The sequence below is a fragment of the Drosophila erecta genome, unplaced genomic scaffold (genome assembly GCF_003286155.1).
Source record: "Drosophila erecta strain 14021-0224.00,06,07 unplaced genomic scaffold, DereRS2 tig00000126-arrow-pilon, whole genome shotgun sequence".
Classification (NCBI taxonomy): Eukaryota; Metazoa; Arthropoda; class Insecta; order Diptera; family Drosophilidae; genus Drosophila; species Drosophila erecta.
The window spans coordinates 8,419,417-8,442,966 of NW_020825209.1; the positions used below are offsets into that span (position 1 = coordinate 8,419,417).

Genomic DNA, 23,550 nt, shown 5'->3' on the forward strand with positions numbered 1-23,550 from the left:
GAATCCCCCGATTAGCTATTGCAGCTTTCAGTTGGGCTGTAAAGTAATGATCCGCTGCAATATTAAATAAACACTAAACAGATTATACTGTCCTAAACTAAAAACTAAGACAGTAAAGATGGAAACGTTGGTCCGCAAGGAACAATAATACTTTTGTATACCCTTTAAAAGGTTATTATATTTTTAGGATACGTGGTTCCATATGTACAAATAAAAAACGAAGAAACCATATGATATACTCAACGCAGAGTTAAAGCAAAGATCTTGTTTTCCATTCTAATCTTAAGACCTCGCGCTTAATTTATTACGTGGAAAAAACCAAAGATTGGAGAAACTAAATTAGTACCATTCGGAATAGCTCGCACTGAAATTAAATGATAAATATAATATGTCAGTAGAGATAATGACCAAATAGATTTGTAGATGCTTTCCATTTTGAACAGGCAGAGTATCGAAAAACGAATATAAGACTGGTTTTAAAACGAATTCTCTTAAAATGCTAGGTAGGCTTGAATCATCAGATTAATATATTTGACGTAGTTTTTACAGCTGCTCCACAAACATATTTACAATATTTAATTGCCTTATATTTAAGACTGCGAAAGCTCAAAAAGCTTAGTAAACAATACGCGGGGTTTTTTTTGTGCCGGTAGCAAATACATAAGTGCACGGACAATCACAAAGATACTCGCCGTAGTAGCTAACATTATAAAATGGCATTATTAATAAAAGTCAAATTAAGGGCATCTTGGCACAGTTTTGCCGAGTCACACCCGCTAGGAAATTGGTTACTCCTAGAGAACTTGTGATGGATTATCGCCCCCAAGTGGAAACTACCGTTTGGAAAAGGTACAGGTACCCGTTCTTTGTACCTGGCCAAGGTGGAAGTTACCAAGAAGCAGTGTACCATGCTCGCATTTATGGATTTAAGTACATCACAGTTTCTTAAATACGTCACTTTCAAATTTAATTGAAATGAGTTTCTTGGCAAACAAATGCATATTCTTTAGTTTGCTACATAAGCAGCGGCATTCAAGCCAGTAATACATATTTCTTTCAACAAGAAGCACATACATTTTACACCAGAGCCAAAGGTACAAAGAGGTTTAGACCATATGCAATGCAGCCCCAAGATGTGTATACACCGCTGTGGGCGTGGCAACGTCGCCAATTGCCCAACGGGGTGGCATTGTTATCGCACGGCCCACTATCTCCTCGGAAATCTCCACCGACACCCATCAAGCGTCCGCAACACCCCACAAGCACTTGGGCTCGGTCTCGGTTTCTAGTTCTCGTTTTTGGGTTCACCTCTGGCGGTTGCTATCGCCGAATATTAAACCGGTTGCGCTGCCGTCTAATTGCTCAAACGCATGTACGCTGTGCCAAGTGGCGGTCGACAGCAATAGCTCCTCTATTCGAATTCCGCAGAAGTAAATCTGAGAAGTAAATAAACAAAGATGTCGCAGAAGAACGAGAAAATTGGCATTGTGGGCAGGTAAGTGGGAGCAGGAATAGCGATTCGCCAGGATATCCAGGTGCTCAATAGCAGTGTTCCCGTTCCAGCGGTCTGATTGGTCGCTCCTGGTCCATGCTGTTCGCCTCGGTGGGCTACCAGGTGGTGCTGTACGACATCCTGCCCGAGCAGGTGTCCACCGCATTGACTGCCACTCAGAAGGAGCTGCTGGATCTGGAGGCCAAGGGCCTGCTCCGTGGCAAGCTGACCGCCGCCCAGCAATTCGCCTGCATTTCGGGCACCAACGACCTCAAGGAGCTGGTCAAGGGCGCCATCTTCGTCCAGGAGTGCATTCCAGAGCGCCTCGACCTGAAAAAGGCCCTCTACAAGCAGTTGGATGCCGTCGTCGGACCCAACACCATCCTGTCCAGCTCCACCAGCACTTTTCTGCCCTCTCTCTTCAGCGCGGACCTGAAAAACAAGGCCAATGTGAGTTGAATTCCTGAGATTAGTAGGACAAAAGCTCATTTATCTCCACCTTGAGTTGGGGAAGTGGCAGAATAGATTACATTCAGCATGACTTTAAAGCTGCGCCGTCCTTGTGCCCAATTTGATCCGCTTTTTTTCTTTTTCCATGAGAACGCAATGACTAAGCCCAATTACGCTTGATTTCGTGAACAGGTTTTGGTCTCGCATCCCGTCAACCCACCGTACTACGTGCCTCTGGTCGAGATCGTGCCTGCACCATGGACCAAACCGGAATGGGTGAAGAAGACCCGTGCCCTGATGGAGGAGATTGGCCAGAAACCAGTTACGCTGTCGCGCGAGATCGAGGGATTCGCCCTGAACCGCATCCAGTATGCCATCCTGAACGAGACATGGCGATTGGTCGAGGCCGGCATCCTGAACGTCAAGGACATCGATAGCGTGATGAGCAATGGACTGGGACCGCGCTACGCCTTCCTGGGTCCCCTGGAGACGGCCCATCTGAATGCCGAGGGCATGGCCAACTATTTCGAGCGCTACTCGAAGACCATCTATGCGGTCAGCGAGACAATGGGACCAACACCAAAAATGGAGGGCCCCGTCGCCGTCGAGGTGGCCAAGCAGCTGGGCGAGATGGTGCCGCTGGATCAGTTGGCTCAACGCCGCAATTACCGCGACAACTGCCTCACCCAGTTGAGCATTCTCAAGAACAAGCTCAACCAGTAACTCATTATAATCTTGCTGTTTTTTTTTTTTATGTTGTGATATGCTAGCGCCACATACGTACGTTAAATATACGGAAATTTCTTAACTGATAATCTCTTTTTATTGAATTATTCCTCAGTGGTCTTTCAAGACCGCTGCGAAATGGAAAACTAATAGAGTGTGCTTTACAAGCTGCTTATCTAGCTACTTCTAGGTATTACATGAGCGACAAATCCTTAAAACATAGTATACTTGTGCTTTCACGGCTTAACCTGCCTTAAACGCAATTTTTGTTTTCTTGTAATATGCTGCCAAATAAGTGGTTAACTTTATAAACTCTTCTTTGGTAAACTCTACTTCAGTGTGATTTCGAAACCATAAGGACTAGCAAAAGGGATTTCAAGCAGTGAGTTCGCAGGTAACTTAGTGGGTGGTAGGTGGGCATTCCCAAAGATAATTAAACTAATTAGTTCGATCAGTTCAAGTGAAAAGTAAATATAAAGGATAGGCTACACTGCTAATCCGTTTCGAAACGCAAACTAATTTGGTAAAGTTTTGTATTGAGTGCAGACTGCATATCAGTTCGCTTTATCTTGTGGCGTCGGCCAAAAACAAATGAACGAAACAAAAATATGGTGGGAGATAGCCAAGCCGTTTTCACATTGTCGGTTTATCTTCAAGGTTAACAACGTCGACCTCAGACATCACATTTTAATTCACTTTCAGGCGACATTGCGCCACCGCCCACGGGCTAAGAAAGTGCTCCCCACTCCTATGCAATGTACAATGTCTATCCGGAGCCGCTCTTCTTGCAGAAGCTCGGCCCCCTTATGCTGGGCGTCGAATAGGAGGTATTTGACAGGGATCCAGATCCTGCAGCCATGGCCATTGGCATTAGGGATCTGCGCTGCTGGGTGCGCATTTGTGGCAGTGGTGTGCTCGTGCAGGATATCTTTTGGCCGGTCTTGGTCCTCGATGATATGGGCGTCTGGGGTACACGTGGATGGACCGGATTCAAGTAGGTAGACTCGTTGCTTGCCTTCATAATAGGCGCCACTGGCTTAGTGGACTGCATCGGCTTGACAGATCCATAGGGTTTGGCCACCGATTCGTTTATGGATGGGTTCCTCATGCGGCTGCTCATTAGAGTGAGCCTGCTTTCGTAGGCTTTTGTGGACGGATTACTGGGCGTGGAGAAGGAGTTGCTCCTCTGGCGAAAGGCCGCTGCTGCGCCCATCGGTCCAACAGCGGCTGTCTTCTTCACCTCCCTGGGCGGCGGGAGATTTTCCACCTGGCGATCAGAACGCAGGACTTCCCTGGGCAGCTTTGACTTGTCCTGAATGGAAAGTGACGATGATCGACGGCGCATAGAAACGTTGGACTCACATAGAGGCATTGGTTTGGTCTTGGCAACGTTTTTGTTGCTGTATGCTACCTCAGTGCTGCTGTAGTTGCTGGGGTTCACCAACAGTATGACTGTCCTGGGATCAGCTCCCTGAAGTTGTTTATGATCCGTGATCCCAGTGTTTGCGAGTTTGTGCCGCTCCAGCAGCTCGTTGATCTGCTGAGCGAGTGTTTCGTCGACCAACTCCGTCATAAACGGCTCCTTTCTGGCTACTGACACGGACGGTATCGATGGTAGTGCTGGAAGCAAGTCCTTATCAAATGGTTCCAGACGAGATTCACCATCAAATGTCGCTGTTGATGAGACCATGGCATCGGGAAAGTTTTGTACATTACTGCCTGGTTCATCGATCTCCTCCTTCTGTATGTGGTTAGCATCCAAGGAACGTATTGTCTTTTTACTCTAAACATTAAATAAATTGAATAAGGTTATTTTTGATATTTTGTTAGAAAGTTATAAGACAAACAAACAACCAATAAGCCATTTGCCAATATATTAAAGAACACAGGGCAGCAAATATGCCTAACAAATGTAGGACCCCAAATTCTAATAAATATTTGAAATGAAGGGCTAGAATGTACGGTAGTTACTTGAAGTTCGAGATCGAATGTTCCTTGGCGGGTGTATGAGTATGGTGATGGTATAGATGGTTCGGCTTCCTTAGCTTTTGGACAAGAGCCACCGGGTCCGAAGATGACCGCTGCAATGGATTCAATTGCCATGTCAAACAGATGCCACTTGGACCTCTCGACGTGCTCGTGTGCCAAGATCTTCAGCTGCTCCAAGAGTTCGCTCAAACTCTTGCCATTTGATCGGTCTTCGATTGGTGTTTGTGGACTTTCCTGACTTTCATGCCGCGCGGCATCAATTTTGTCAAGTTTTTCGTGGTTTTCTTCGGCTTTAGCCTTGGGTTCTGCATTGTTTAGCGCGTCTAGGATTGGAATACGTAGCATTTTGAGGTCTTCCTCGAAATTGATACTGGTCGACAGGACGTCGTCGTCCTGAATGAGCTTCAATGGCGACTCTTCTGCCAGCATCTGCAGGTTTTCATTCAGGATTGTTCTCTCAAACTCCGTTTTGGATCGACTGTGGGGTGGTGTGTTAACCAAGGATCGTGAGGCATTATGTTTGAGGAGCTTCTTCTGGAACGAGCTGTTCGGGCGCCGCTTTTGGTTTGTTTCTCCTGATCCGGGTTGGGATCCTGTGTCCGTCTGCATGCAAACTGGAGGACTCTCGCTCTCCAGATCCGGATACTGTCGTTCGGCACTGGACACCTTTTCCTTGATCTGCGAAGTCAAGGTCATGCCCTGAAATTAGGAGAAAAATGGAGTTTTAAGTGAGATGTATGAATGAATACCACTGGTAGAGACCTATCCCCAGAACATTGGGGATCCCAGTGGTATGCAACCTAACCTTACCTTCATGCAAGCTTCCTTCTCCATCAGATCGAAGGGATCGTAGGGCACGTCAAAGTTGGTGGCCACCACAGAGTCCTCCGGCTCTTCGTGCAACGTCTCCTTGGTGGGCTCATCCCATTCGGTCAGGTCAATTAGATTTCGGACATCACACATTTTCGCAGGAACACAAAAATCAACAATTTAACAGAAAAAAACTAATACAAAAAAAACTTCGAAACAACGCCGTGTTTGGCGCTACTATGACTGTATGAGTTAAAAGTTATCGATATACATATGTTACCTGAGCCGAGCGAGGATTTCACCTGCAGCTTTTATAGTCAGTTCACACAGGTTCAGTATCGATAACGATAGAATCGTTTTTACGTGATTCCATTATTGCTAAAAAATTTACTGTTTATTTACCTTTGCAGAAAACATTCCTTTTGGAAATTTTACAAATTATGAATATAACATAACAATTGTACAGCAAATGACGTCTATGCACTTTTTTTATTCATTACAAAGATAATTTAAGTCGTAGAGATAATAACATTTACTACGCAAAAATAGAGAAACATTTTTGAAATGTTGTCACAACAATTTAAGCCGCCATTTAGAGTTTTAAAAAACTGGCTGTAACGTATGACTTTCAAGCCAGACTTCTGCCTTCTTTTAAAGGTAAAACAAAAGACCGGTTTTAAGTAAAACTTCATTGTAGAAAAAAAAGCTCAAGGACAATAAAAGTTGTTTTCTTGGAATGTTAAGAAGACATCCCTTTCACACTGTTTAATTCCTTCTTACGTTAAATTAAATGCTGTTAGTGGTTAGTATGAACCCTTTTATCGTATATTCCATTTCGACCCATTTGCATTTGAATAAATGAATTTGATTTTCTGTTTAAAGATTGTATTTGAATTTACAATTGTTTCCATATATCCACATAAATATTTCTAACAAAATTGTATAATTTCGTGTTCTATATAAACGCACAGATGAACTTTTCGCTATTATGGTGCTAACACATATGCAATAAATATTTTTGAGTAATAATATGTACATATTGATACAACAGAGGAGACTTAAATTAATTGGGAAAAGCTCTTAGGAATTCGCAGAAGACGTCTCTTCGTCCTTCACCTGGGATTCTGCAGGTACTGCAGCATAATTTTGGACATTTGTTGTGACGGTCGTGTAGCAAGATCCACATAGCCTAACTGGATTAAAAAGCTTTTCGTTTGGCAACGGCGCCCAAAATTCCGAGCAGTCAGCACAAAAAATTTCTCCACATGATCTGTAATTGAATCAAAATAGATTTCGCTTTATTAACTGCTCAAAGAAGACGATTGTGTAGAAGAAAAACTAGTTAAATAATATTCTTAAGTAGCTTATCAACTGACTGGGTTGATTTGCTGAAATAGTTTAGTTTGCTGAATAGTTTGAAAAAACCTAAAAAATTAAATTAATCATTGTTTGATTTTTATATATTCTTGATTAGCATAGTTTACACTGTTAGTATAGTCATGTATCCCAGTAAAATAACAAAATTATAACAGGCTTTCAACTCAAGTTGAATATGAGCATCAAAAAAATTGAATAGTAAAATTTAATCGTAGTATTGCACAGTCATAATAAAGGTACGAGAGTCTTATTTACTGACTTAAAGGTCTATGAATTTGATGTCGCTAAAAATGGAAATATTCAACTCAAGCTAAAAATCATACATATTGAAAATCTTTTAAGAGTAAAACAGTAAGGTTTCAAGTGTTGGATGCGCACCGACAATGATGTTTTCTTCGTCCAAGCCAGAACTCAGTTTGACAACTAGAGCAACGTGAAACTGCGTGATCTGGTACCCAGAGGACACTGGAGGCTTTTTTCTCTTGAATCGAGGAAGGGGCATACGATGGGGGACCGCTACGTTCTTCGACGGCTTCCCAGGAACATGTTGAAGCATTTTCAACGATATCCGATCCATTTTCCTAAAGAAGAGTTAAATAATTAGACGACTGAAAGTAAATGCACATTGTTACTTATGATTAAAATACAATATGTTATTTTATAGAATATGCACTTCAAGAATCCACAGACTGAGCTCCCAAATGCCCATGTTTTAAACATATTTGCACACACTTTGCTACGAGGCGCTATATCTAACATTAACCAGGCTTTTCAAGAATATATGGCCGCATCTTATATCTAAAACGAGTATAAAGATAGATTTACATGTTCCATATTTGTCGAAACAATGCTGTTGCAGCTGGGGCAACCTTTTTCCAACAAAGCCAGTCGCATACCGTGTATTTCTCGCAGAAGCATTTCCTCACGTAGCTAAAAAGGAGTATAGGTTATTAAAATAATATAAAGAAAGATGTTTATGCATCAAAGTTTACCTTGTGTTCTTGTACGATTTGGTGGAGTCTTATGTTTTGTTCGCTGAGTCCATGAGCCAGGCCATCTGGACAGGATATAGTGAACTGCGCCCTCTCCTGAAATGGTGTTGGGGGCAACGAAATGACCCCCGACGAAGGGAATTGGTGTGCGCTGAAAGTAGATTTTGTTGTTTTAGCATACACTTATTGCCTTTTTGATTTTCATCAATAAGCCATTGGGAGACGCCATAAGAGATCGATACAACTCACCTGCCATTTTCTGTTGTGAATTTCATGTCGCGACTGTAGCTCGAGCCGAAAGTATTTCGCCGTATTCGTCCGCCCACAGAGGGAGCATCGAATGGCGACTGGCCCACGAATCGCTGAAGGTCGGGTGACATAAAGAGACTTTCCTCAGCGTGGTAGCCATCGGATGCCAGCAGGGATCCATTGGCATTCGCATCTTTGGCTAACTTCTCTGGCTTGCAACGGTCCAGGTTTCCCGTTGTCTCCCTTGGCACTTGTAGGTCCAGGTGATGCGGAAAAGCGTCTACCCGCTGCTGGCATATCACGGCATTCGGTCTAATGTGTACCTTCGGCAAATTATTGTAGCTCTGACTGATTTTACTGGCTTGGACAGCGGTAGTCGACTCCAGCCTGATTCCGACCTGTTCACCACTGACCAGTTCCATTGGGGGTGTTATGTGGTCTCTACAGCTATTGTCGCTGTTCGGTTTTTGTACGGGCTCCGCAGGAATAAGGGTATCAGTGCTGGTTTCAATTGCGCCATGCCACAGGGCGCGACAAATATCACTTGTGTCTTCAGATTTTGAAGGAACTGGATTTTGATCTAAAACCAAATAAGCTAATTAGGTTAAGTTCACTTGCTTCATGCTAACATCTCTTACCGTTTTCGGATGAGCCGAAAACGAAAACAGGTCGCCCGGATCCAGGGATCAGTTGATTTGAGGACACCAAGGAACTTCGCCTTTGCGATTGTGTTTCTACTTCCAATATATCACGGTTAGAAGCTGTACTTTGGTCGTTATGGAACTCTGGAATGGGATTATTTGAACGGCCACATGGACCTACTTCAGTTGCATCCGTCACGTCCAGCTCTACTTCTTTGGAGTCTTTAACACATTCTTGGACAATTTCGTTAACACTGTTGTCGGCCTCAGATCGTATGTCAAACATAGAGTTGCTGTTCGCATTGAAGCAATCTGTAACACTAAATTGCAAGGAAAAGAAATTCAGTTTGCTGACCGATCAAATAATCATTGATTGACCTACATGGATTCAACGGTCAGGTTAGGATCACTGGACCTCCTGGAAAGGGTGCTCTGTCCCAACTCGTTCGCTGTTAAGTCTTCAGAAGATCGTGTCTTCGCCATGAGGCCTATTGGTTGTGGGAGCAATGAAATGTGAGTATGTGGTACATTTCTATTAGTGGTACTTCTTAATTCACCATTGTGTCCGCTCTGTCTTTCATTACTTAGTAATGGCAGATCAGTTCCGTTTTTGTTGCCTAAACTACCAAGGTATACATCAGACCAAAAATATAAAAACCGCACACTGTGCGCCGGCCAAAGAACCTAAAAAACAGAAATCAGAAAAATCATTAGCATTACCCTTCAATCTGCCAGTGTATACCAAAATTACATCTACCTTTTCAGTCTCATGCTTATAGAGAGGATTTCTATACATAGTTTCCGCTAAAAATGGCCACACGGAAAACGTTCGGTCGAAAACTGAATTCTCGATGCGTTCTCTGAGCGAATTACATAGGAACGTGCCGAAGAGACAGGACAACGAATGTTGCGCCAGTTTGATCTAAAAAAATATATAAAAATGGAGTTAATGAGCACTACTCCATGCGATATTCCATTGCACCACTTACCAAATAGCTTATACTGAACTCAAAACTGCATGGATACTGCCTATGTATTTGATGCACCAGATCAAGCCACTGTAGAAAAACTGGACATCGCTCGTTAACTTCATCGGAATTAGGACCATTTCCGGAACGATCGGCGAATTTGTGCCCAAAGTTCAGCCATTCACGCTCGACAAGAACGCGGAACCCCTGCAAATAGAAGCAAGTAAGTGAAGTATAAACCATAGAATAGAAAATATGTATTTCAACGTACTTCAACAGTTCTGTAGTAGGGATCCAAGCACAGTTGTGCCGTGGCCACGATCTGTGGAGTACGATCCCAACCGTCTGAACAGTGGACAAGGACGGGACGTCCATTCTTCTCGATGGTGTGCACAACGGTCATGGTCGCTCCCAACAGGCCCGAAAGGTGCTGCATCCACATGGTCTTCTCTAATTGTCCGTACCAGCTGTGAGAGTATGATTCCATTACATATATGTACATATATCAGTTAAATAGCCTAGTAAACTCACTTTGGATCATCGGGAGATGACGCGCAGAGCTGTCGGACAGCGTGAAAACTCTTTCGAATGGCGTGGATATTGCCCAAGTTCATAAACTCAATCTCTGCGCAGGGATAGTACTCGATGCATTCACAGCCGCCACCTCTGGCTCTATTTGTAACTGCCGAGGTGTAGCTGCGAGCATCCACAATGAGGATTTTCTGAAATGGAATACAATTTAAGAGCAAAGATTAGTTTATTAAATTAGCACTTGGCATTTTGACTTCCTTACTGCTCTGTATTGTTTCTTATATAAATGTACTCATATATATTAATTGAAACATTTGCACTGTGTGTTTATTTATACCAAGGATACCGTACCTTTATTTCATCCAACGTGAGTTCCTCATGCGAGGAATCGTCCAGAGATGGTGAACTCTTGCCGGATAAGCCCGACTGGCCGTTGGTCTCCTTAGAGCCCTTTGTTGGTTGCGCCTTTGCATTGGCGCAGGTGGAATGCCTGGCGTGTTCGCCCCTGTCAAAGGCACAGGCATCGGCGAGTGCCTTGAGGAGCTGCTCGTCCCTTGTGTTGCGCCAGCCGAGCCAACCGACCTCCGGCTGACTGCATCGGGCCAAGATGGCACCCGACTTTTGGTGCCGCCAGACAACAGCTGGTAGCCTTCGCGATCCCCGGAAGTTGGCCACGTTGTGGAGCATCTCGTCGGTGATGCAGCAGGGCACAAGCAATTTGGGTGGATAGGAGGGACAAAGCTTGAAATCGGCATTGGCCGTGGAGATGCGCCACGAGCCCTTCAGATCGAATCCCAAGCGGGCAACCTCGTTCTTAAAGTCGCTTTCATAGCGCACGGATCGTTGCAGGCGATTGCTCATGGCAAACATGGTCTCGCTGGCAGGATCGGGCATAGGATTGGCCGCTGTGACCGTGGCTGTGGGCTTTGCCGAACCATTGTGCAGCGTTAGGCAGCGATCCTTGGCAACCAGGCCGTTTCCGTTGACCTGGGCACTTCCGATCACATCGCAGGTCCAGGAGTAAAAGGGAAAGGCGAAGAGTGTCTCCAGTGATTCGGGAACCCCGATCATCAGATGGATCCGGCGCTGCCAGTCGGAGCACTGTTCTGCCGACGGAAAGGAGCACCGCACAGTGCTGGCATCCTTGCAGTTGACAATCAGCTGGAACAAATCTCGCACCTGTACGGTTTCAATTAGGCCCAGTGGTACGTAGGTCTCATAGCCAGTTGACTGCTTGGAGAGGAATATCCGGTAATTGGACAGGGCGAGGATGCCATCATCTGTGCGTCCCAGGTACTTAATCGATTCGCCGGCCACTGATGGGAAATATACTATGGATTAGCAGGTGTTATGTGTTACAGTATATGGGGGAGCACCTACACTCTTGAAACGGGACGAACAGCTGGGAGTCTTCCTTCTCCATTTGTGATTTTGGATACGATTCGGCGGCACGGATAAAGCAAATCGATGGAGGCGGTGATCCATCGGACATTGTGTGAATCGGCTAAAAGAATACTTAGCATGTAACGTATTCGAAATTACTTATTTGCTTATATTTAGGCAAGGCGATTTGGTTGTCATTGGAAATCCGGTTATCGCTTATAGGTGCATATATATCATATATCCACCATCCGAATACATAACTACGCACATCACATTGTGTGCTCGTTGTTATTGGGGCGATTCGATACCTATAGTATAGTGGCTCCCATAAATAAATAAATAATATTATGTACATATAGACAAGTGCATTAAGCAGTGCACAAAACCGATCAAATGTCACTGGGATGATAATTTGGGCACAATCAACACTTTTAGAACAAATAGAAGTTAATATTTGAGTTTTTGAGTGTCGTGGTGGCAATATAGATAATGCACTGCATATATGCACGTATGGATGTACAATATACGATTCACATACATTTATGTGAGCGCACACAGTTGCAGTTCGACAAGGTGCGCAATACATAGTATGCACATATATGTATGTCACTGCATTACATACGCACGCACATATATACCAATAGGCTAGATTATCACGATTCCATAGCCAATAGGCGAAAAATGGCCGATTATCATACTCAACGTTTCTAATGGCTGTGTATGTTGTCATAAACAAAGTAATTAAACATTTACGCATGTGTATGTTTGCATAAACTCATAAGTACGTATATTCGTATATGTTGGTATGTACTTGTTTCGATATTTCGAGGGAGCAACAATAACACATTACAATCGTACATATGTATGCACACACATTTGGTTTTTGGGTTCCACAAACCGTTCGCTCAGCAGACTTTCGGAGTATTTAGCTCAATACGTATTGCCGAATTGAAAACGCGCTTGGCTTTTAGATTTTCTCGCTGTATTTACCACCATAAAATCCATAAGAGTCAGCTATTATAAACAAAGATTTGCAAATGTTGTTGCACATACATATGTGTGCATATGTATTCATTTAGACACTTTTTGTTTCATTTCCATTGGAATTGTTATCGTTGTTTGCTGCTATCGCTGTTATCGCTGCTGCTAGCGATGGCCAAGTCATGTGACTATGCTATCGTTAGTCGATTGGTGATGAAGTGTGCGACTCTAGACTAACCAACACTGGCCAGCCGATAAAATCAACCAACAATTGTTAAAACTTATAAATTGTGCGTACGTTTGCATTCCATTCCAGCTGATGTGTAACTGAAATTAAAAAATAAAGAGAACCGATCGCTTGGACTCTCTGCCGGTGCACGCAATTTCACGCCCACTCCTCGCCAGCCGCACTCGCCATTCGGAAGCCGAACGAGAATGTTTGGAGCCAGAATCGGAATCGGAAAGCTTGGGCCCTGTGTGGCCCTAGTTGCGGTGAGTCGACGTGTTCCGTTCTGCCTGGTCATGTTTCTTGTCACTGGAGTGGCGGCCCGCTCGATCAGCGGACGGGGGAACATTGGGGAGGGGCCGGTCAGACAGCCCCGGCTTTTCTGGCTACCCTAACCAAAAAACTAACTAACCAGAACTGACATCTTATGGAATTTACAGATTCTACAGCTACTCCAGCACACACAGCCGGCTGATGCCGCCGGAGCCGTGCCCATGACCAGTGATAATATCGATATGACCCTAGGTGAGACATGTCCATGCCCATACCCATACCATCCCCATGCCATTCCCGCTGCCAGCGTGAGTGGGAATCAATTAGCCGACTGCCCTATTGACGTGTCACTAAACAAAATCAGTGGCTCGTACAATTCGGCACTGCCAACGTGGTAAAATAGGTTTTATGCGGTTTTGTGCAGGACAAGGTGCGGAATTTTGATACAACTCAATTATGGCGGTTTATTTTTCATGCTACACTGTGATTCATCGGTCCGATAGTCCGCCAAAATGGGCACTAGCCATTGGTCAGCAGGTTACTCAGAAGTTTCACTGCATAAAAAGTCCTATATATGGGGTATACCCTATATACAATAATAGTATTACATGGCTCTATTGGTTGCATTTTTGTTTATATTTTGGTTTTATTAAATTTGATTTGGATTTTCATTACGGTTAATCTAAACGTTAACCTGTACAGTAAAATCTGGCTTTAGACTATTCCATAAAAATACATATAAATTTGCATTATTAATAAAAAAGACAAACCAGTAATTAAATATTACAATATCGATATCAATATATCACAAAACAAATGTTCTTCGAAGTTATACCACAATATTATTCATAATATTAAATGAACGTATTTGGTTTTTTTTTCACACTTGGAATACACATACAACAATTTTACACACAGCTTGTTGATAACATTAAACACTCTTTATTTTCTTGCAGCGTCTAATGAATTGGTTTTCCTTAATTTTTATGCGGAGTGGTGTCGGTTTAGTAATATTTTAGCACCTATATTCGCGGAAGCTGCAGATAAGGTGAGTCAAATGGATCGGCAGTAAAAGCTTACAAACAATTCGATGCGTACATATATAATTACTTTATATCGAACAAATAGGTGGCATTCAATTGAATTTCTCTTGCAGATTAAAGAGGAGTTCCCAGAGGCTGGAAAGGTGGTGCTAGGAAAAGTGGATTGCGACAAGGAAACGGCAATCGCGTCCCGATTCCACATTAACAAGTATCCAACCTTGAAAATTGTCCGTAATGGGCAGCTCACCAAGCGCGAATATCGAGGACAGCGTTCGGCCGAAGCCTTCCTCGAATTTGTCAAGAAGCAGCTGGAGGATCCCATCCAGGAGTTCAAATCCCTGAAGGATCTGGACAGCCTGGACTCGAAGAAGCGCCTCATCCTGGGCTACTTTGATCGCAGAGACCAGCCCGAGTACGACATATTCCGCAAGGTGGCGACAAATCTGAAGGAGGACTGCCAGTTTCACGTGGGCTTTGGAGAAGCCGCCCAAGCCATGCATCCTCCTGGTAAAATCTATCTAAGGCACTGAAGCCTATCAACCACCAGCCAATACTGATGTCCACTTTTGGTTTGTTTCAGGCACACCCATTATAGTATTCAGACCCGATGTAGCTCTCTCTCATGAAAACGATGAGACCTACACTGGAAGCCTACAAAATTTCGATGAACTCAAAATTTGGGTCCAAGAGAAGTGTGTACCCCTGGTACGAGAAATTACCTTTGAGAATGCAGAGGAACTGACGGAGGAGGGTCTGCCGTTCCTAATTCTCTTCCATCACCCAACTGATCATAACTCAATCAAGGATTACAAGTCGATCATTGAGCGTCAGTTGCTGGATGAGAAACGTAAGATGTGCAGATGTTCTGTTTACATATAAGCATTTTGTTTGACAATGTATTTTGAAAACTTTGCAGAGAACGTAAACTTTTTAACCGCTGATGGCAAGCGATTCGCGCATCCTCTACACCATCTGGGTAAATCCGAGGATGATTTGCCCTTGATTGCCATCGACTCGTTCAAGCACATGTATCTGTTCCCCCACTTCAGTGACATGTACTCGCCGGGCAAGTTAAAGCAGTTCCTGCAGGATCTCTACAGTGGCAAGCTACATAGGTAATTACTCCCAAAACTAGTGCTAGCCAAGGCACAAAAACTTAACGGTCTTATCTGCTTCCCAGGGAATTTCATTACGGGCCGGATCCCTCAAATGATATTGAACCTGACCCACACAGTGGTAAGGGTACTTCGCCTCCAGAGTCAAAATTCAAGGAACTTGGGCCATCCAAGCATCGCTACACCCTACTAGAAAAAGATGAACTGTAATATAATAATTATGTATATTGAAAATAAACGAAAATAATACAAAAATGTAGTCAACAACCTTCTCTGAAAGCAGTTGAAGGTGAGCAGATATCAATCGACCATGTAACCAGCGGGTGCAGCCTCGATTTTGTTTAATACAATTCTAAAAATAAAAAGTCTGGATTTATCGACCTTTGATAATGCAAAAACAGTTGCTGAATTACACACGCTTTGAGCGCGTGACTCGTAAAGTTCCTCATTTGTTTTCAACGAATACGAATATTTCGGCGAGGCGAACTTATGGAATTCTTTGGAATTTTCTTAACCAGCTAAGCTAAATTACTATCTTAAATGCCAGTTTAAAAATTCACAGCAGTTTCTGATTTTTTATATATACATATATACATATATATAAGCTATATACATATATATATATATGTATATATATATATATATATTTATTCGTATGTACCATGTTACAGTTACAATTGTTAAATTAGATTACATAATTATATAATATAATTCAGTCAAAACGAGCATTAACCGTGTTGGCTAGAAATCGGTTAAAATGAAGATGTGTGCTGGCAATTATAATTTATAATTGGCTCTGACTGGTAAATTAAGAAGTACATTTAAAGGGGTACTCGCTACAATTAATACGTAAAAGTGAAAAAAATAGGTGCCGCCATCAGCTGCCATGCGCCTAATATGGTCTGGAACGCATGCCCCCATCGTTCCTCATGGGTCCACCACCATCGCGGCGGTTGCCGCCGCCACCACCGCCTCCTCCTCGGCCACCACGTCCTCCGCCATTGTCATTGAATCGCGAGTAGCCGCCACCGCCACCGCCACCGCCTCCCTGCGAGTTGCCGCCGCGATCTCTGTTGTGATATCCACCGCCGCCGGATCCGCGATCATTTCCGCGGTCATAGCCTCCGCCTCCGCCGCCGCCACCGCCGCCGTAGCCGCCGCCGCCACCTCCGCTCGAGCCCTCGTCGTCGCCCTTGGGAGTCTTGCATCTGCAAATGAGAGTGATTATCACTATCGTAGCATACCAAAGATTGTTCAATTTGTGATTCCCCAAACCAAAATTAGTTCTAAAATTCTTTCAGATAAAGACGTGTGGAAATTATGTGCCTTATCACGAAAAAATTGCTTGTATCTGAATCACTAGTAGCGTTGCGTCTATTTGTTTGGGTTCAATGATAGATTAAGGCATGTTTGGTTCTTTAGGAACTATGATATGATGGTCAGTCCAGAAGTATATTTCTTATATCAAAACTCTGCTCACCTATTGCATTCGTTGCGCCAGGCGAAGTTGGTGTTATTACAGCTGTTGCATTTCCAGTCGCCATCACGAGGTTGCACGTTGCCACCGCCGCCGCCACCACCTCCACCGCCTCCTCCGCGGTCGAAGCGTCCACCGCCACCTCCATTACCGCCACCGCCGCCTCCTCGGTCAAAGCGGCCTCCACCACCGCCGCCGCCGCCACCACCGCCGCCACCTCCTCCTCCGCCGCCACCACCACCACCACGACGTCCACCAAATCCTCCGCGACCACCGCCGCCCTTGTTCCAGTTGTTCTGGCGCTGGGCCAGCGACACCTTGATAGCATTGCCGTTAAAGTCGCGCCCATCGAACCATTCAATGGCGGACTGTGCAGCATTGGTGTCGTCGTAGGTGACAGTGGCCTCCCCCTTGGAGGCGCCGGTCTCCTTGTTCTTGTACAGCCAAATCTTGGGCTTCATAGTACGCTTGTCTTTCTGTTAAATCAGATGCAATGGGATACAAAGATACAAAGGTTAAAACGTTTCGACATACACATCATGCATCATGTTTACTTGCCTTGATGATTCCAATTGCTCCAAAGTGAGTCTCAATATCCTGCTCGGTGGTAGAGGGATCCATGCCAGAGACAAAGATGGTGTCCTCTTGGGTGATCATGTCGCCGCCACCGGAGCCACCGCCTCCTCCTCCACCGCCGCCGCCCGAGTATCCTCCGGGTCCTACAAAAGCGAATGGGATATTAGGACGAGCTGGCAAGACAGGGTATAGCTTAGAATGGAACTGCTACTTTACTTTATTATTATTTGTTCTATTTTCTTCTTTCTTTTTTTGGAATTTCGCCCCTCACTTCAACCACCAAAAATACAACGAAGGTGAGGGCCACAGTACACGCCCGCATTTGGTACCGATACTCCTATACTTGGCTGTTTCGTGACATTTTAACCAGGATACTTATATGAGAAACCAGAATTTTGAGGTGTATTTCGAAAACCTTCAGTGGGTGGACGACTCCGGGAGAGACATGGGAACACTTTAAACGGGTCTCGGTCGGCTTTTGAGCTTCCAAAGCCATACTGACTGGTACACGAAAACACAAACAGGTGACCCCAAATTGCCAGGAGTTAGCCCGACCAATAATGCACCTTACAGTAACCCTTGATTTGATTCGTGACAACGCTTTGACATGTATACAACACTTTACAGAAATTAAACATTAAATTACCCCTAGCAGACCGAGTCGGTCGTTAACCATTATTGATCAAACAGAGATCAACGAGTTGGAAAATTACGCTAAATACACTTTAAAGGCCACGACGCGTGGGCTTTTCGACGGAGTTTCAAATGGGCAAATGGGCCAATGGGCCCCACAAAGAATGCCGTCAGGAAAGGACCGTGTTTGTTTTTAATGCATATTCAATTTTTACTTTTTCGATTTTAGATTCAAGTTCAATATGTAGAAAAATATTGGTATACATTACTCGATATGTTTGCAATTATTTGCATTATTTTTACCTTTGTTGTAGCTGTCCTTGCTGGCGCCTCCATTTCTAAAAGAGGATATTGAATAACTTATTTAATGCTTTGATTTTGGTTTTAATGCAGTATGGTGAGGTATACGCCTAGGATCCCTTTACAATACATATTGCTTGTATGACCTGATGGCATCTAATACCATCTATAGAGCACCCGGCGCAGTTCGGTCAGTGACGACGACGTTTAAACAGCGAATGTCCATTTTGTTGCTTTCCATCTTATCTTAATAATTAGAACCAAGTGCGGCGGCAATCACTGATCAAACTGCCAAGGAGGACAACGTAATGCTTTCATACGTATTACTCTTAAACATATAATCTTAACGTTTGCAGTAGTCTACTACCGGAAAAGACTTTGTATGCCAAATTCACAGAAATGAGAGGGACAAAAGACGTTCGACCCATTTTAATACACTTAGGTTGTAAGTATCTTACATCCAGATACCATCGTTATCAAACACAAAACACTACCTGTTATTTTGGTTTATCTACTATAAATCAGCTTAAAAGTTAATAATTTATCTTAAAACAAGGCGGGACCTATATTAAGGTTTAGTATGTGCTAAAAAATAAAAAACATTAATAACTGAGACTGTAAATACAATTAAAAATATATCTAAATAAATTGATTAAAACTATCTTACATTTAGTTTGTTAGAGGTCTATCCTAGATGCGCAGTCATTGATTTCTTATTTATATAGGAATACTAACCTTAATATGTCATAATTTAAATTGTTTAATTATTTTAGTATACGTAAATACCTTAAGATCATTAGGGTCTCTGAACCATACCAATTCCTCCGAACTCTGCATTTAATATTTTTTTTAATGATTTTCTTTGTTTCTTGTTATTATTTGATTGCTTGATATTAGGTAATATGATAGTTTCTTAAAGGTTTATATCTTCGGTATTTGTATCTTCGATTACACCTGTGTCATGTTTGATCTTGTTTTCTTTACCATACTGTTATGAACACACACATTTTTTTTAATGTTCTTTTTCACACATGCTGATGCTTGTATTGCATCGTATTTACGCAGAAATGCATGATATATGTATGTAAAACGATAATAATAAAATGTGCGCGATTCTCTATGCAAATATCAAGGAATTCATCATAGATTTCATTAGGCGACCATTATTATTCCGATTTCAACGGCTGTCGAACCACCAGTATTATTTATTTGCTTCCCCAGGCCATAATTTTTTACCATTCAACTCATTTGAATCGTCAAAACCATTTTGAATACCAGTTTCAAATATTTTTAGACAGATTTTCGATGAAAATAAAAACGTACATGAAAAACAGTCATGCGGGTAAATAATAAATAGCCAAATTGGTGGCTACCGTTTTTTCCAATTTAATGTTTTCTTCGTTTTCAACCAGTCCGAACCAGCCATTTTGCAGGAACTGCTTTGAGCCGTTTCACACTTTGATGCATCACTGTGCATCGCTTGCATTTCTATAACATCTATACAATACGCTTTGTGTTTTAAGTATGGGCTCGTTATTTTTTTCCATCGGTTTGGCTGGATCGATTGATAAATGTTTATATATGCGTACACTTCTCTTATAACTCTTAAAAAAAACCTCCGTAGAAGTCTACTACCCATGATCTAAATAGCCTCGCTATAACTGATCGGTACCGAAATACTAAAAGTGGATAACATACCCGTAGGAATTGCCTCCTCTGTCGTTCCATGAGCCGCCGCCACCGCCGCCGCTGCCACCAGAACCACGATGACCGGAACCGGAATCATAACCTTAAACATAAATGTGTTGATATTGGTGTGTGATTCGCAACATGGAGTTCACATGCACGCCTTACCACCGCCTTGTTTGCCGTAGTTTGGAGGTGGTTCGTTGTAGTTACCCGTTTTATTTGGCATTTGTTGGTAGTTTGGTGGGGGGACAGCGAAATTATTATAACCCTGTCCGGCACCACCACCATAACCGCCACCTAGAGTGCACATATTTCAGTGTTTTCAGTGTATTCACGGTGCGACTTGTGCGCGTTTAAAACTCTACTTACGCTCCATGACCAATAAACGGTGTGTGCAGTCTCTTTTCAACTAATATATTTGCAGGAGTTTCAATAACTTGCTGCGCACAAACTGCTTGAATGGAATAAAGCGTCAGATCGTTACAAATTTTATTGTAAAATGGCGTGTGAAAAATATTTAGAGATGTGCGTCGACGTAAGCTAGTATATGCGTGTATCGTAGCGCCTATCGAAAGAGGTATCGATGCTTCGGAATGTGTGGGATGGAACATAAATATGCAATATATCTTATTTTAGGGAAACGGTGTTAGTTAAAAAAAAATTTAATTTAATATATTAGATTAATATAATTTGGATTCAAATTGACTGAATGCAGTAGTTATTTAATATTTGATCGACCCTTTGATCGCTTTACAACACTGAAACGCTTGCAGCCCTGCAAACATTGTTTACATTCGTTAGCACTTAACTTTGAATGAAAGTGTCAATCAGCTGTTCGTGCTTTGAAATTAAATTGGTGTTTACGTGGATTTAATTTTTCTGAAATCACACTAACACAGAGCCAAACAGAAAATGATCGAAATAACAGATCTGCAGAGTAAGTAGCCATTGATATGTTAAAGCCATCAGCACAACTAAATCGCTTATTGGAATCCTCCCGCAGAAATTGGCATCGGCTTGGCTGGTTTTGGCATTTCTTTTCTGTTTCTCGGCATGCTGCTGCTGTTCGATAAAGGCCTGCTCGCCATCGGCAATGTACGTTCCTCATGCACCTATACCCTATATAGCACACCCTTCGAGCTCTATAATAATAGCCATCGCCTCTTTCCCGCAGATTCTATTCATATCGGGCCTCGGCTGTGTCATTGGCGTGGAGCGCACCCTGCGCTTTTTCTTCCAACGGCACAAAGTCAAAGGCACAACAGCCTTCTTCGGGGGAATCGTCATCGTCCTACTGGGATTCCCCATCATCGGCATGATTATTGAATCCTATGGATTTTTCGCACTGTTCAGGTTCGTAGCACTCTGGCCAAGTCTCAATTCGATTTGTCTGAAGTAATTTAAGCGGGGCTAACCGGTTACATATTCCACATGGTCTACTCTCTTTCCCACTGTTAATATTTCCATTCTAGAGTCAGGGCTTAGCAATCGTAGCAATTCTAGCAACTACGTTAGAGAAATGTAATATTTTAATTGAAAAACTGCAAGTCATATTTCTACTCTACGCTTTTCATAGGAAACAGAAAATACCAAGTTCAATTCTTCAAATTTCCTTAGAGAATAAGCTCAGACCGATATAAAGCAGAAATGATGTCTTTGATTGAAATTATTCGCTGTTTCTACCGTTTTTTCTATATATATGTTTCCTTTGTACATATGTATATCTCTCTCTCTCTCTTTTTACTTTTTTCATGCCAAGATTTTAAATAAACTACGCCCCATGAGGAACAACTACCGTTTAAATACCATTCTAATGAATGTTATTTAATGAAAGATCAGCTTCTGATATATCTTAATAATCAAAGGAAATCTATTCAAAGTAGGGCAAATATTCAGTGAATATTATAAATACTTAACTTCAAAACGTAAAAGATGGCAATACAAGTGGAAGTCACTTCTTTCAAAGAGTTGTATTTTACTTTTCAGCCCATATTTATGGCGAAACCCTTGACACTTCTTCTAAATGTCTTTTTTTTTCAGCGGTTTCTTCCCCGTGGCCATTAATTTCCTGGGCCGAGTGCCTGTTTTAGGATCGCTGTTAAATTTACCATTTATGCAAAAGGTAAGGTAGCATGGAGCCTCACATAACAAAAATATAACATAGCAAATAGCCCATGATCATTTAACGAGCTCATCTCGCATTGACGCGAAAGCCCATTGAATAAACGGAAGGGTCCACATTCCCAAACGACCACGCAGACTGGATTTCATAGCCAATTTTGGTATTTCTCTAAGCTATGTATTTCAACATTTACAAGTCCAAAGTAGAGGGATTTAGTGGCGCGTTTAGTGGATCTTTTCCCAGTCCTCACGCTCTTCGCGCTCCTTCACGACCTCATTAAGGTAGGGTTCCAGATACTTGACGTCCTCCTCGTACTTGGTCCACTGCTCCTTGGGCAGGATGGTCTTGGTCATGGACAGATGGAGGGCCCTCATGATGCGGTAGTTGCGCTCATCGTACAGCTTCCTGGGCAATCGGCGCACGGCCTCCTTGACATCCTCGTTCTCATACAGACAATCATCCCGATGCAGACCTGCAGAAATCGGTAACACCAAGCTCAGCTGTTAGAAATCACTAGGTTATATAGCAGTCCTACCGTATTGGTTGAATCCGGAGAGATTGTAGGCCCATCTGCCCAGATTTGCTGTGGGGAAAAATTCGCATTACATATTTACGTAATCATAATATTCCGGGGTACTGCGTAACGGATTTCTGGCATTCAACGTGTGTCCGATTGTTACCCGCTCATAATACTTACAGAAAACTGCGGGTCCCTTTCTGGCAATATAGCTCGACATGGTTTACGTAAAATTAGAAGTCGGGAATGAGATATTCCTCCAGCCTTTTTATTTTAGGTATGAGAACGTTGGAGATGGGTTTCGCGATAGTTATCGCACCCAGTATCGATCAACGTGCACTATGGTTGTGTTTGCAGAAATCGATTTTCGAAATGTACTACAGACACATTGCCGTGCGTTATCGATATATCGCATTAAAGAAATGCGTTAAAAAAAACAATTTTTTTTTTAAATTTGAACTATATTTACTTGCAGATTAAACCAAAATGTCTTTTAACGCTTTACCTCTTGTATTTATGCAGATTGTTCAAAAACTTGGAGGAGACGGCAACCGAACTACAGTATAATTACATCTCCAAAGTTGACCATTTTGCAAAGACTTTTTGTATAAAGTAAATAAAATCAATTTAAATTCTTGTAAACCCATTTAAGTCCATGTAAAAATCCGCCTTCATAAACAAAATACTTGTAGTTATCAAACCGAAATATTATGGCTTTCTTTTCATGTAATTTATTATGGGAAACTGTCTGGAAATATTTTTAATTTGGGCTTTACTATTTATTTTAACAAATATCCTTGATTAAATTAATGATAAAAATGATTTAAAGACACAACTTGTACTTAACTTGTAAAATGACGGACCTCAATATATCGAAAATAAGCCAAAACTTAAAGTTTGATTACAAAAAAGACAGAAATGTTGATAATTAGCGGAGCGCTTCACGAAGCGGAAATCCCTACTTCTCATTTTAATATTATTTCCCGAATT

The 23,550-nt window shown here is 42.6% G+C and overlaps 7 protein-coding genes across 15 annotated transcripts; 3 read left to right on the top strand and 4 right to left on the bottom strand.

Moving 5' to 3' along the window:
* Positions 1 to 1,127: 1,127 nt before the first annotated feature.
* On the top strand, positions 1,128 to 2,750 carry LOC6550539 (lambda-crystallin homolog). The gene is made up of 3 exons (XM_001977928.3): positions 1,128 to 1,495; positions 1,564 to 1,942; positions 2,135 to 2,750. Exons 1-3 carry the CDS (start codon positions 1,458 to 1,460, stop codon positions 2,663 to 2,665), a joined length of 948 nt encoding a protein of 315 aa, XP_001977964.1. The 5' UTR covers positions 1,128 to 1,457; the 3' UTR covers positions 2,666 to 2,750.
* Positions 2,744 to 5,782, bottom strand: LOC6550540. The gene is made up of 3 exons (XM_001977929.3): positions 5,468 to 5,782; positions 4,640 to 5,356; positions 2,744 to 4,451 (listed from the first exon to the last, which is right to left on the bottom strand). The coding sequence occupies exons 1-3, from the start codon at positions 5,618 to 5,620 to the stop codon at positions 3,435 to 3,437; spliced, it is 1,887 nt and encodes a 628-aa protein (XP_001977965.1). The 5' UTR covers positions 5,621 to 5,782; the 3' UTR covers positions 2,744 to 3,434.
* A 554-nt stretch (positions 5,783 to 6,336) lies between these two features.
* LOC6550541 (myotubularin-related protein 4) lies at positions 6,337 to 12,741 on the bottom strand. 7 transcript variants are annotated; one of them, XM_015155233.2, is made up of 15 exons: positions 12,599 to 12,741; positions 11,606 to 11,729; positions 10,577 to 11,541; positions 10,226 to 10,416; positions 9,966 to 10,161; positions 9,716 to 9,901; positions 9,484 to 9,648; positions 9,284 to 9,410; positions 9,109 to 9,214; positions 8,724 to 9,046; positions 8,086 to 8,665; positions 7,837 to 7,987; positions 7,670 to 7,774; positions 7,223 to 7,425; positions 6,337 to 6,737 (listed from the first exon to the last, which is right to left on the bottom strand). In XM_015155233.2, the coding sequence occupies exons 1-15, from the start codon at positions 12,611 to 12,613 to the stop codon at positions 6,548 to 6,550; spliced, it is 3,627 nt and encodes a 1,208-aa protein (XP_015010719.1). In that variant the 5' UTR covers positions 12,614 to 12,741; the 3' UTR covers positions 6,337 to 6,547. The 7 variants fall into 7 exon arrangements, with proteins under 7 accessions (XP_015010719.1, XP_015010718.1, XP_015010720.1 ...); XM_015155232.2 differs by having other exon boundaries at positions 12,507 to 12,741; XM_015155234.2 differs by having other exon boundaries at positions 12,483 to 12,741.
* Positions 12,742 to 12,760: 19 nt separating this feature from the next.
* On the top strand, positions 12,761 to 15,501 carry LOC6550542 (endoplasmic reticulum resident protein 44). Its single transcript, XM_001977931.3, has 7 exons — positions 12,761 to 13,081; positions 13,256 to 13,340; positions 14,045 to 14,136; positions 14,245 to 14,638; positions 14,712 to 14,978; positions 15,048 to 15,246; positions 15,312 to 15,501. The coding sequence occupies exons 1-7, from the start codon at positions 13,025 to 13,027 to the stop codon at positions 15,454 to 15,456; spliced, it is 1,239 nt and encodes a 412-aa protein (XP_001977967.1). The 5' UTR covers positions 12,761 to 13,024; the 3' UTR covers positions 15,457 to 15,501.
* A 383-nt stretch (positions 15,502 to 15,884) lies between these two features.
* Positions 15,885 to 20,514, bottom strand: LOC6550503 (RNA-binding protein cabeza). 3 transcript variants are annotated; one of them, XM_001977932.3, is made up of 7 exons: positions 20,291 to 20,507; positions 20,087 to 20,218; positions 19,931 to 20,021; positions 18,236 to 18,270; positions 17,282 to 17,442; positions 16,727 to 17,199; positions 15,885 to 16,454 (listed from the first exon to the last, which is right to left on the bottom strand). In XM_001977932.3, the coding sequence occupies exons 1-7, from the start codon at positions 20,295 to 20,297 to the stop codon at positions 16,139 to 16,141; spliced, it is 1,215 nt and encodes a 404-aa protein (XP_001977968.2). In that variant the 5' UTR covers positions 20,298 to 20,507; the 3' UTR covers positions 15,885 to 16,138. The 3 variants fall into 3 exon arrangements, with proteins under 3 accessions (XP_001977968.2, XP_026837501.1, XP_026837502.1); XM_026981700.1 differs by lacking the exon at positions 20,087 to 20,218 and having other exon boundaries at positions 20,291 to 20,514; XM_026981701.1 differs by lacking the exons at positions 15,885 to 16,454; positions 16,727 to 17,199; positions 18,236 to 18,270 and having other exon boundaries at positions 17,313 to 17,442; positions 20,291 to 20,498.
* Positions 20,515 to 20,679: 165 nt separating this feature from the next.
* Positions 20,680 to 23,266, top strand: LOC6550504 (vesicle transport protein GOT1B). The gene is made up of 5 exons (XM_001977933.3): positions 20,680 to 20,858; positions 20,925 to 21,016; positions 21,096 to 21,274; positions 21,962 to 22,043; positions 23,083 to 23,266. Exons 1-5 carry the CDS (start codon positions 20,834 to 20,836, stop codon positions 23,125 to 23,127), a joined length of 423 nt encoding a protein of 140 aa, XP_001977969.1. The 5' UTR covers positions 20,680 to 20,833; the 3' UTR covers positions 23,128 to 23,266.
* Positions 22,199 to 22,898, bottom strand: LOC6550505 (cytochrome b-c1 complex subunit 7). The gene is made up of 3 exons (XM_001977934.3): positions 22,741 to 22,898; positions 22,579 to 22,626; positions 22,199 to 22,515 (listed from the first exon to the last, which is right to left on the bottom strand). The coding sequence occupies exons 1-3, from the start codon at positions 22,778 to 22,780 to the stop codon at positions 22,268 to 22,270; spliced, it is 336 nt and encodes a 111-aa protein (XP_001977970.1). The 5' UTR covers positions 22,781 to 22,898; the 3' UTR covers positions 22,199 to 22,267.
* Positions 23,267 to 23,550: the final 284 nt, after the last annotated feature.

Excerpts from the sequence above, each read along its gene's own strand:
- LOC6550503 (XM_001977932.3), bottom strand. Across the intron at positions 17,443-18,235 it reads CAAGGACAGCTACAACAAAG|GACCCGGAGGATACTCGGGC; the intron begins GTAAAAATAATG and ends TCGCTTTTGTAG. Across the intron at positions 17,200-17,281 it reads GAGCAATTGGAATCATCAAG|AAAGACAAGCGTACTATGAA; the intron begins GCAAGTAAACAT and ends CTGATTTAACAG.
- LOC6550541 (XM_026981644.1), bottom strand. The coding sequence starts at position 12,194 with ATGTATTGCGCACCTTGTCGAACTGCAACTGTGTGCGCTCACATAAAT. Across the intron at positions 9,649-9,715 it reads AGTTCAGTATAAGCTATTTG|ATCAAACTGGCGCAACATTC; the intron begins GTAAGTGGTGCA and ends ATATTTTTTTAG. Across the intron at positions 8,666-8,723 it reads TTTCGGCTCATCCGAAAACG|ATCAAAATCCAGTTCCTTCA; the intron begins GTAAGAGATGTT and ends ATTTGGTTTTAG.
- LOC6550539 (XM_001977928.3), top strand. The coding sequence starts at position 1,458 with ATGTCGCAGAAGAACGAGAAAATTGGCATTGTGGGCAG. Across the intron at positions 1,496-1,563 it reads AAAATTGGCATTGTGGGCAG|CGGTCTGATTGGTCGCTCCT; the intron begins GTAAGTGGGAGC and ends TTCCCGTTCCAG. Across the intron at positions 1,943-2,134 it reads ACCTGAAAAACAAGGCCAAT|GTTTTGGTCTCGCATCCCGT; the intron begins GTGAGTTGAATT and ends TTTCGTGAACAG.
- LOC6550505 (XM_001977934.3), bottom strand. The coding sequence starts at position 22,780 with ATGTCGAGCTATATTGCCAGAAAGGGACCCGCAGTTTTCT. Across the intron at positions 22,627-22,740 it reads AAAGGGACCCGCAGTTTTCT|CAAATCTGGGCAGATGGGCC; the intron begins GTAAGTATTATG and ends TTTTCCCCACAG. Across the intron at positions 22,516-22,578 it reads CTCCGGATTCAACCAATACG|GTCTGCATCGGGATGATTGT; the intron begins GTAGGACTGCTA and ends CGATTTCTGCAG.
- LOC6550540 (XM_001977929.3), bottom strand. The coding sequence starts at position 5,620 with ATGTGTGATGTCCGAAATCTAATTGACCTGACCGAATGGGATGAGCCC. Across the intron at positions 5,357-5,467 it reads AGAAGGAAGCTTGCATGAAG|GGCATGACCTTGACTTCGCA; the intron begins GTAAGGTTAGGT and ends TCCTAATTTCAG. Across the intron at positions 4,452-4,639 it reads CATTCGATCTCGAACTTCAA|AGTAAAAAGACAATACGTTC; the intron begins GTAACTACCGTA and ends TTTAATGTTTAG.
- LOC6550504 (XM_001977933.3), top strand. The coding sequence starts at position 20,834 with ATGATCGAAATAACAGATCTGCAGA. Across the intron at positions 21,017-21,095 it reads GCCTGCTCGCCATCGGCAAT|ATTCTATTCATATCGGGCCT; the intron begins GTACGTTCCTCA and ends TCTTTCCCGCAG. Across the intron at positions 21,275-21,961 it reads GGATTTTTCGCACTGTTCAG|CGGTTTCTTCCCCGTGGCCA; the intron begins GTTCGTAGCACT and ends TTTTTTTTTCAG.
- LOC6550542 (XM_001977931.3), top strand. The coding sequence starts at position 13,025 with ATGTTTGGAGCCAGAATCGGAATCGGAAAGCTTGGGCCCTGTGTGGCC. Across the intron at positions 14,639-14,711 it reads CCAAGCCATGCATCCTCCTG|GCACACCCATTATAGTATTC; the intron begins GTAAAATCTATC and ends GGTTTGTTTCAG. Across the intron at positions 15,247-15,311 it reads TACAGTGGCAAGCTACATAG|GGAATTTCATTACGGGCCGG; the intron begins GTAATTACTCCC and ends TCTGCTTCCCAG.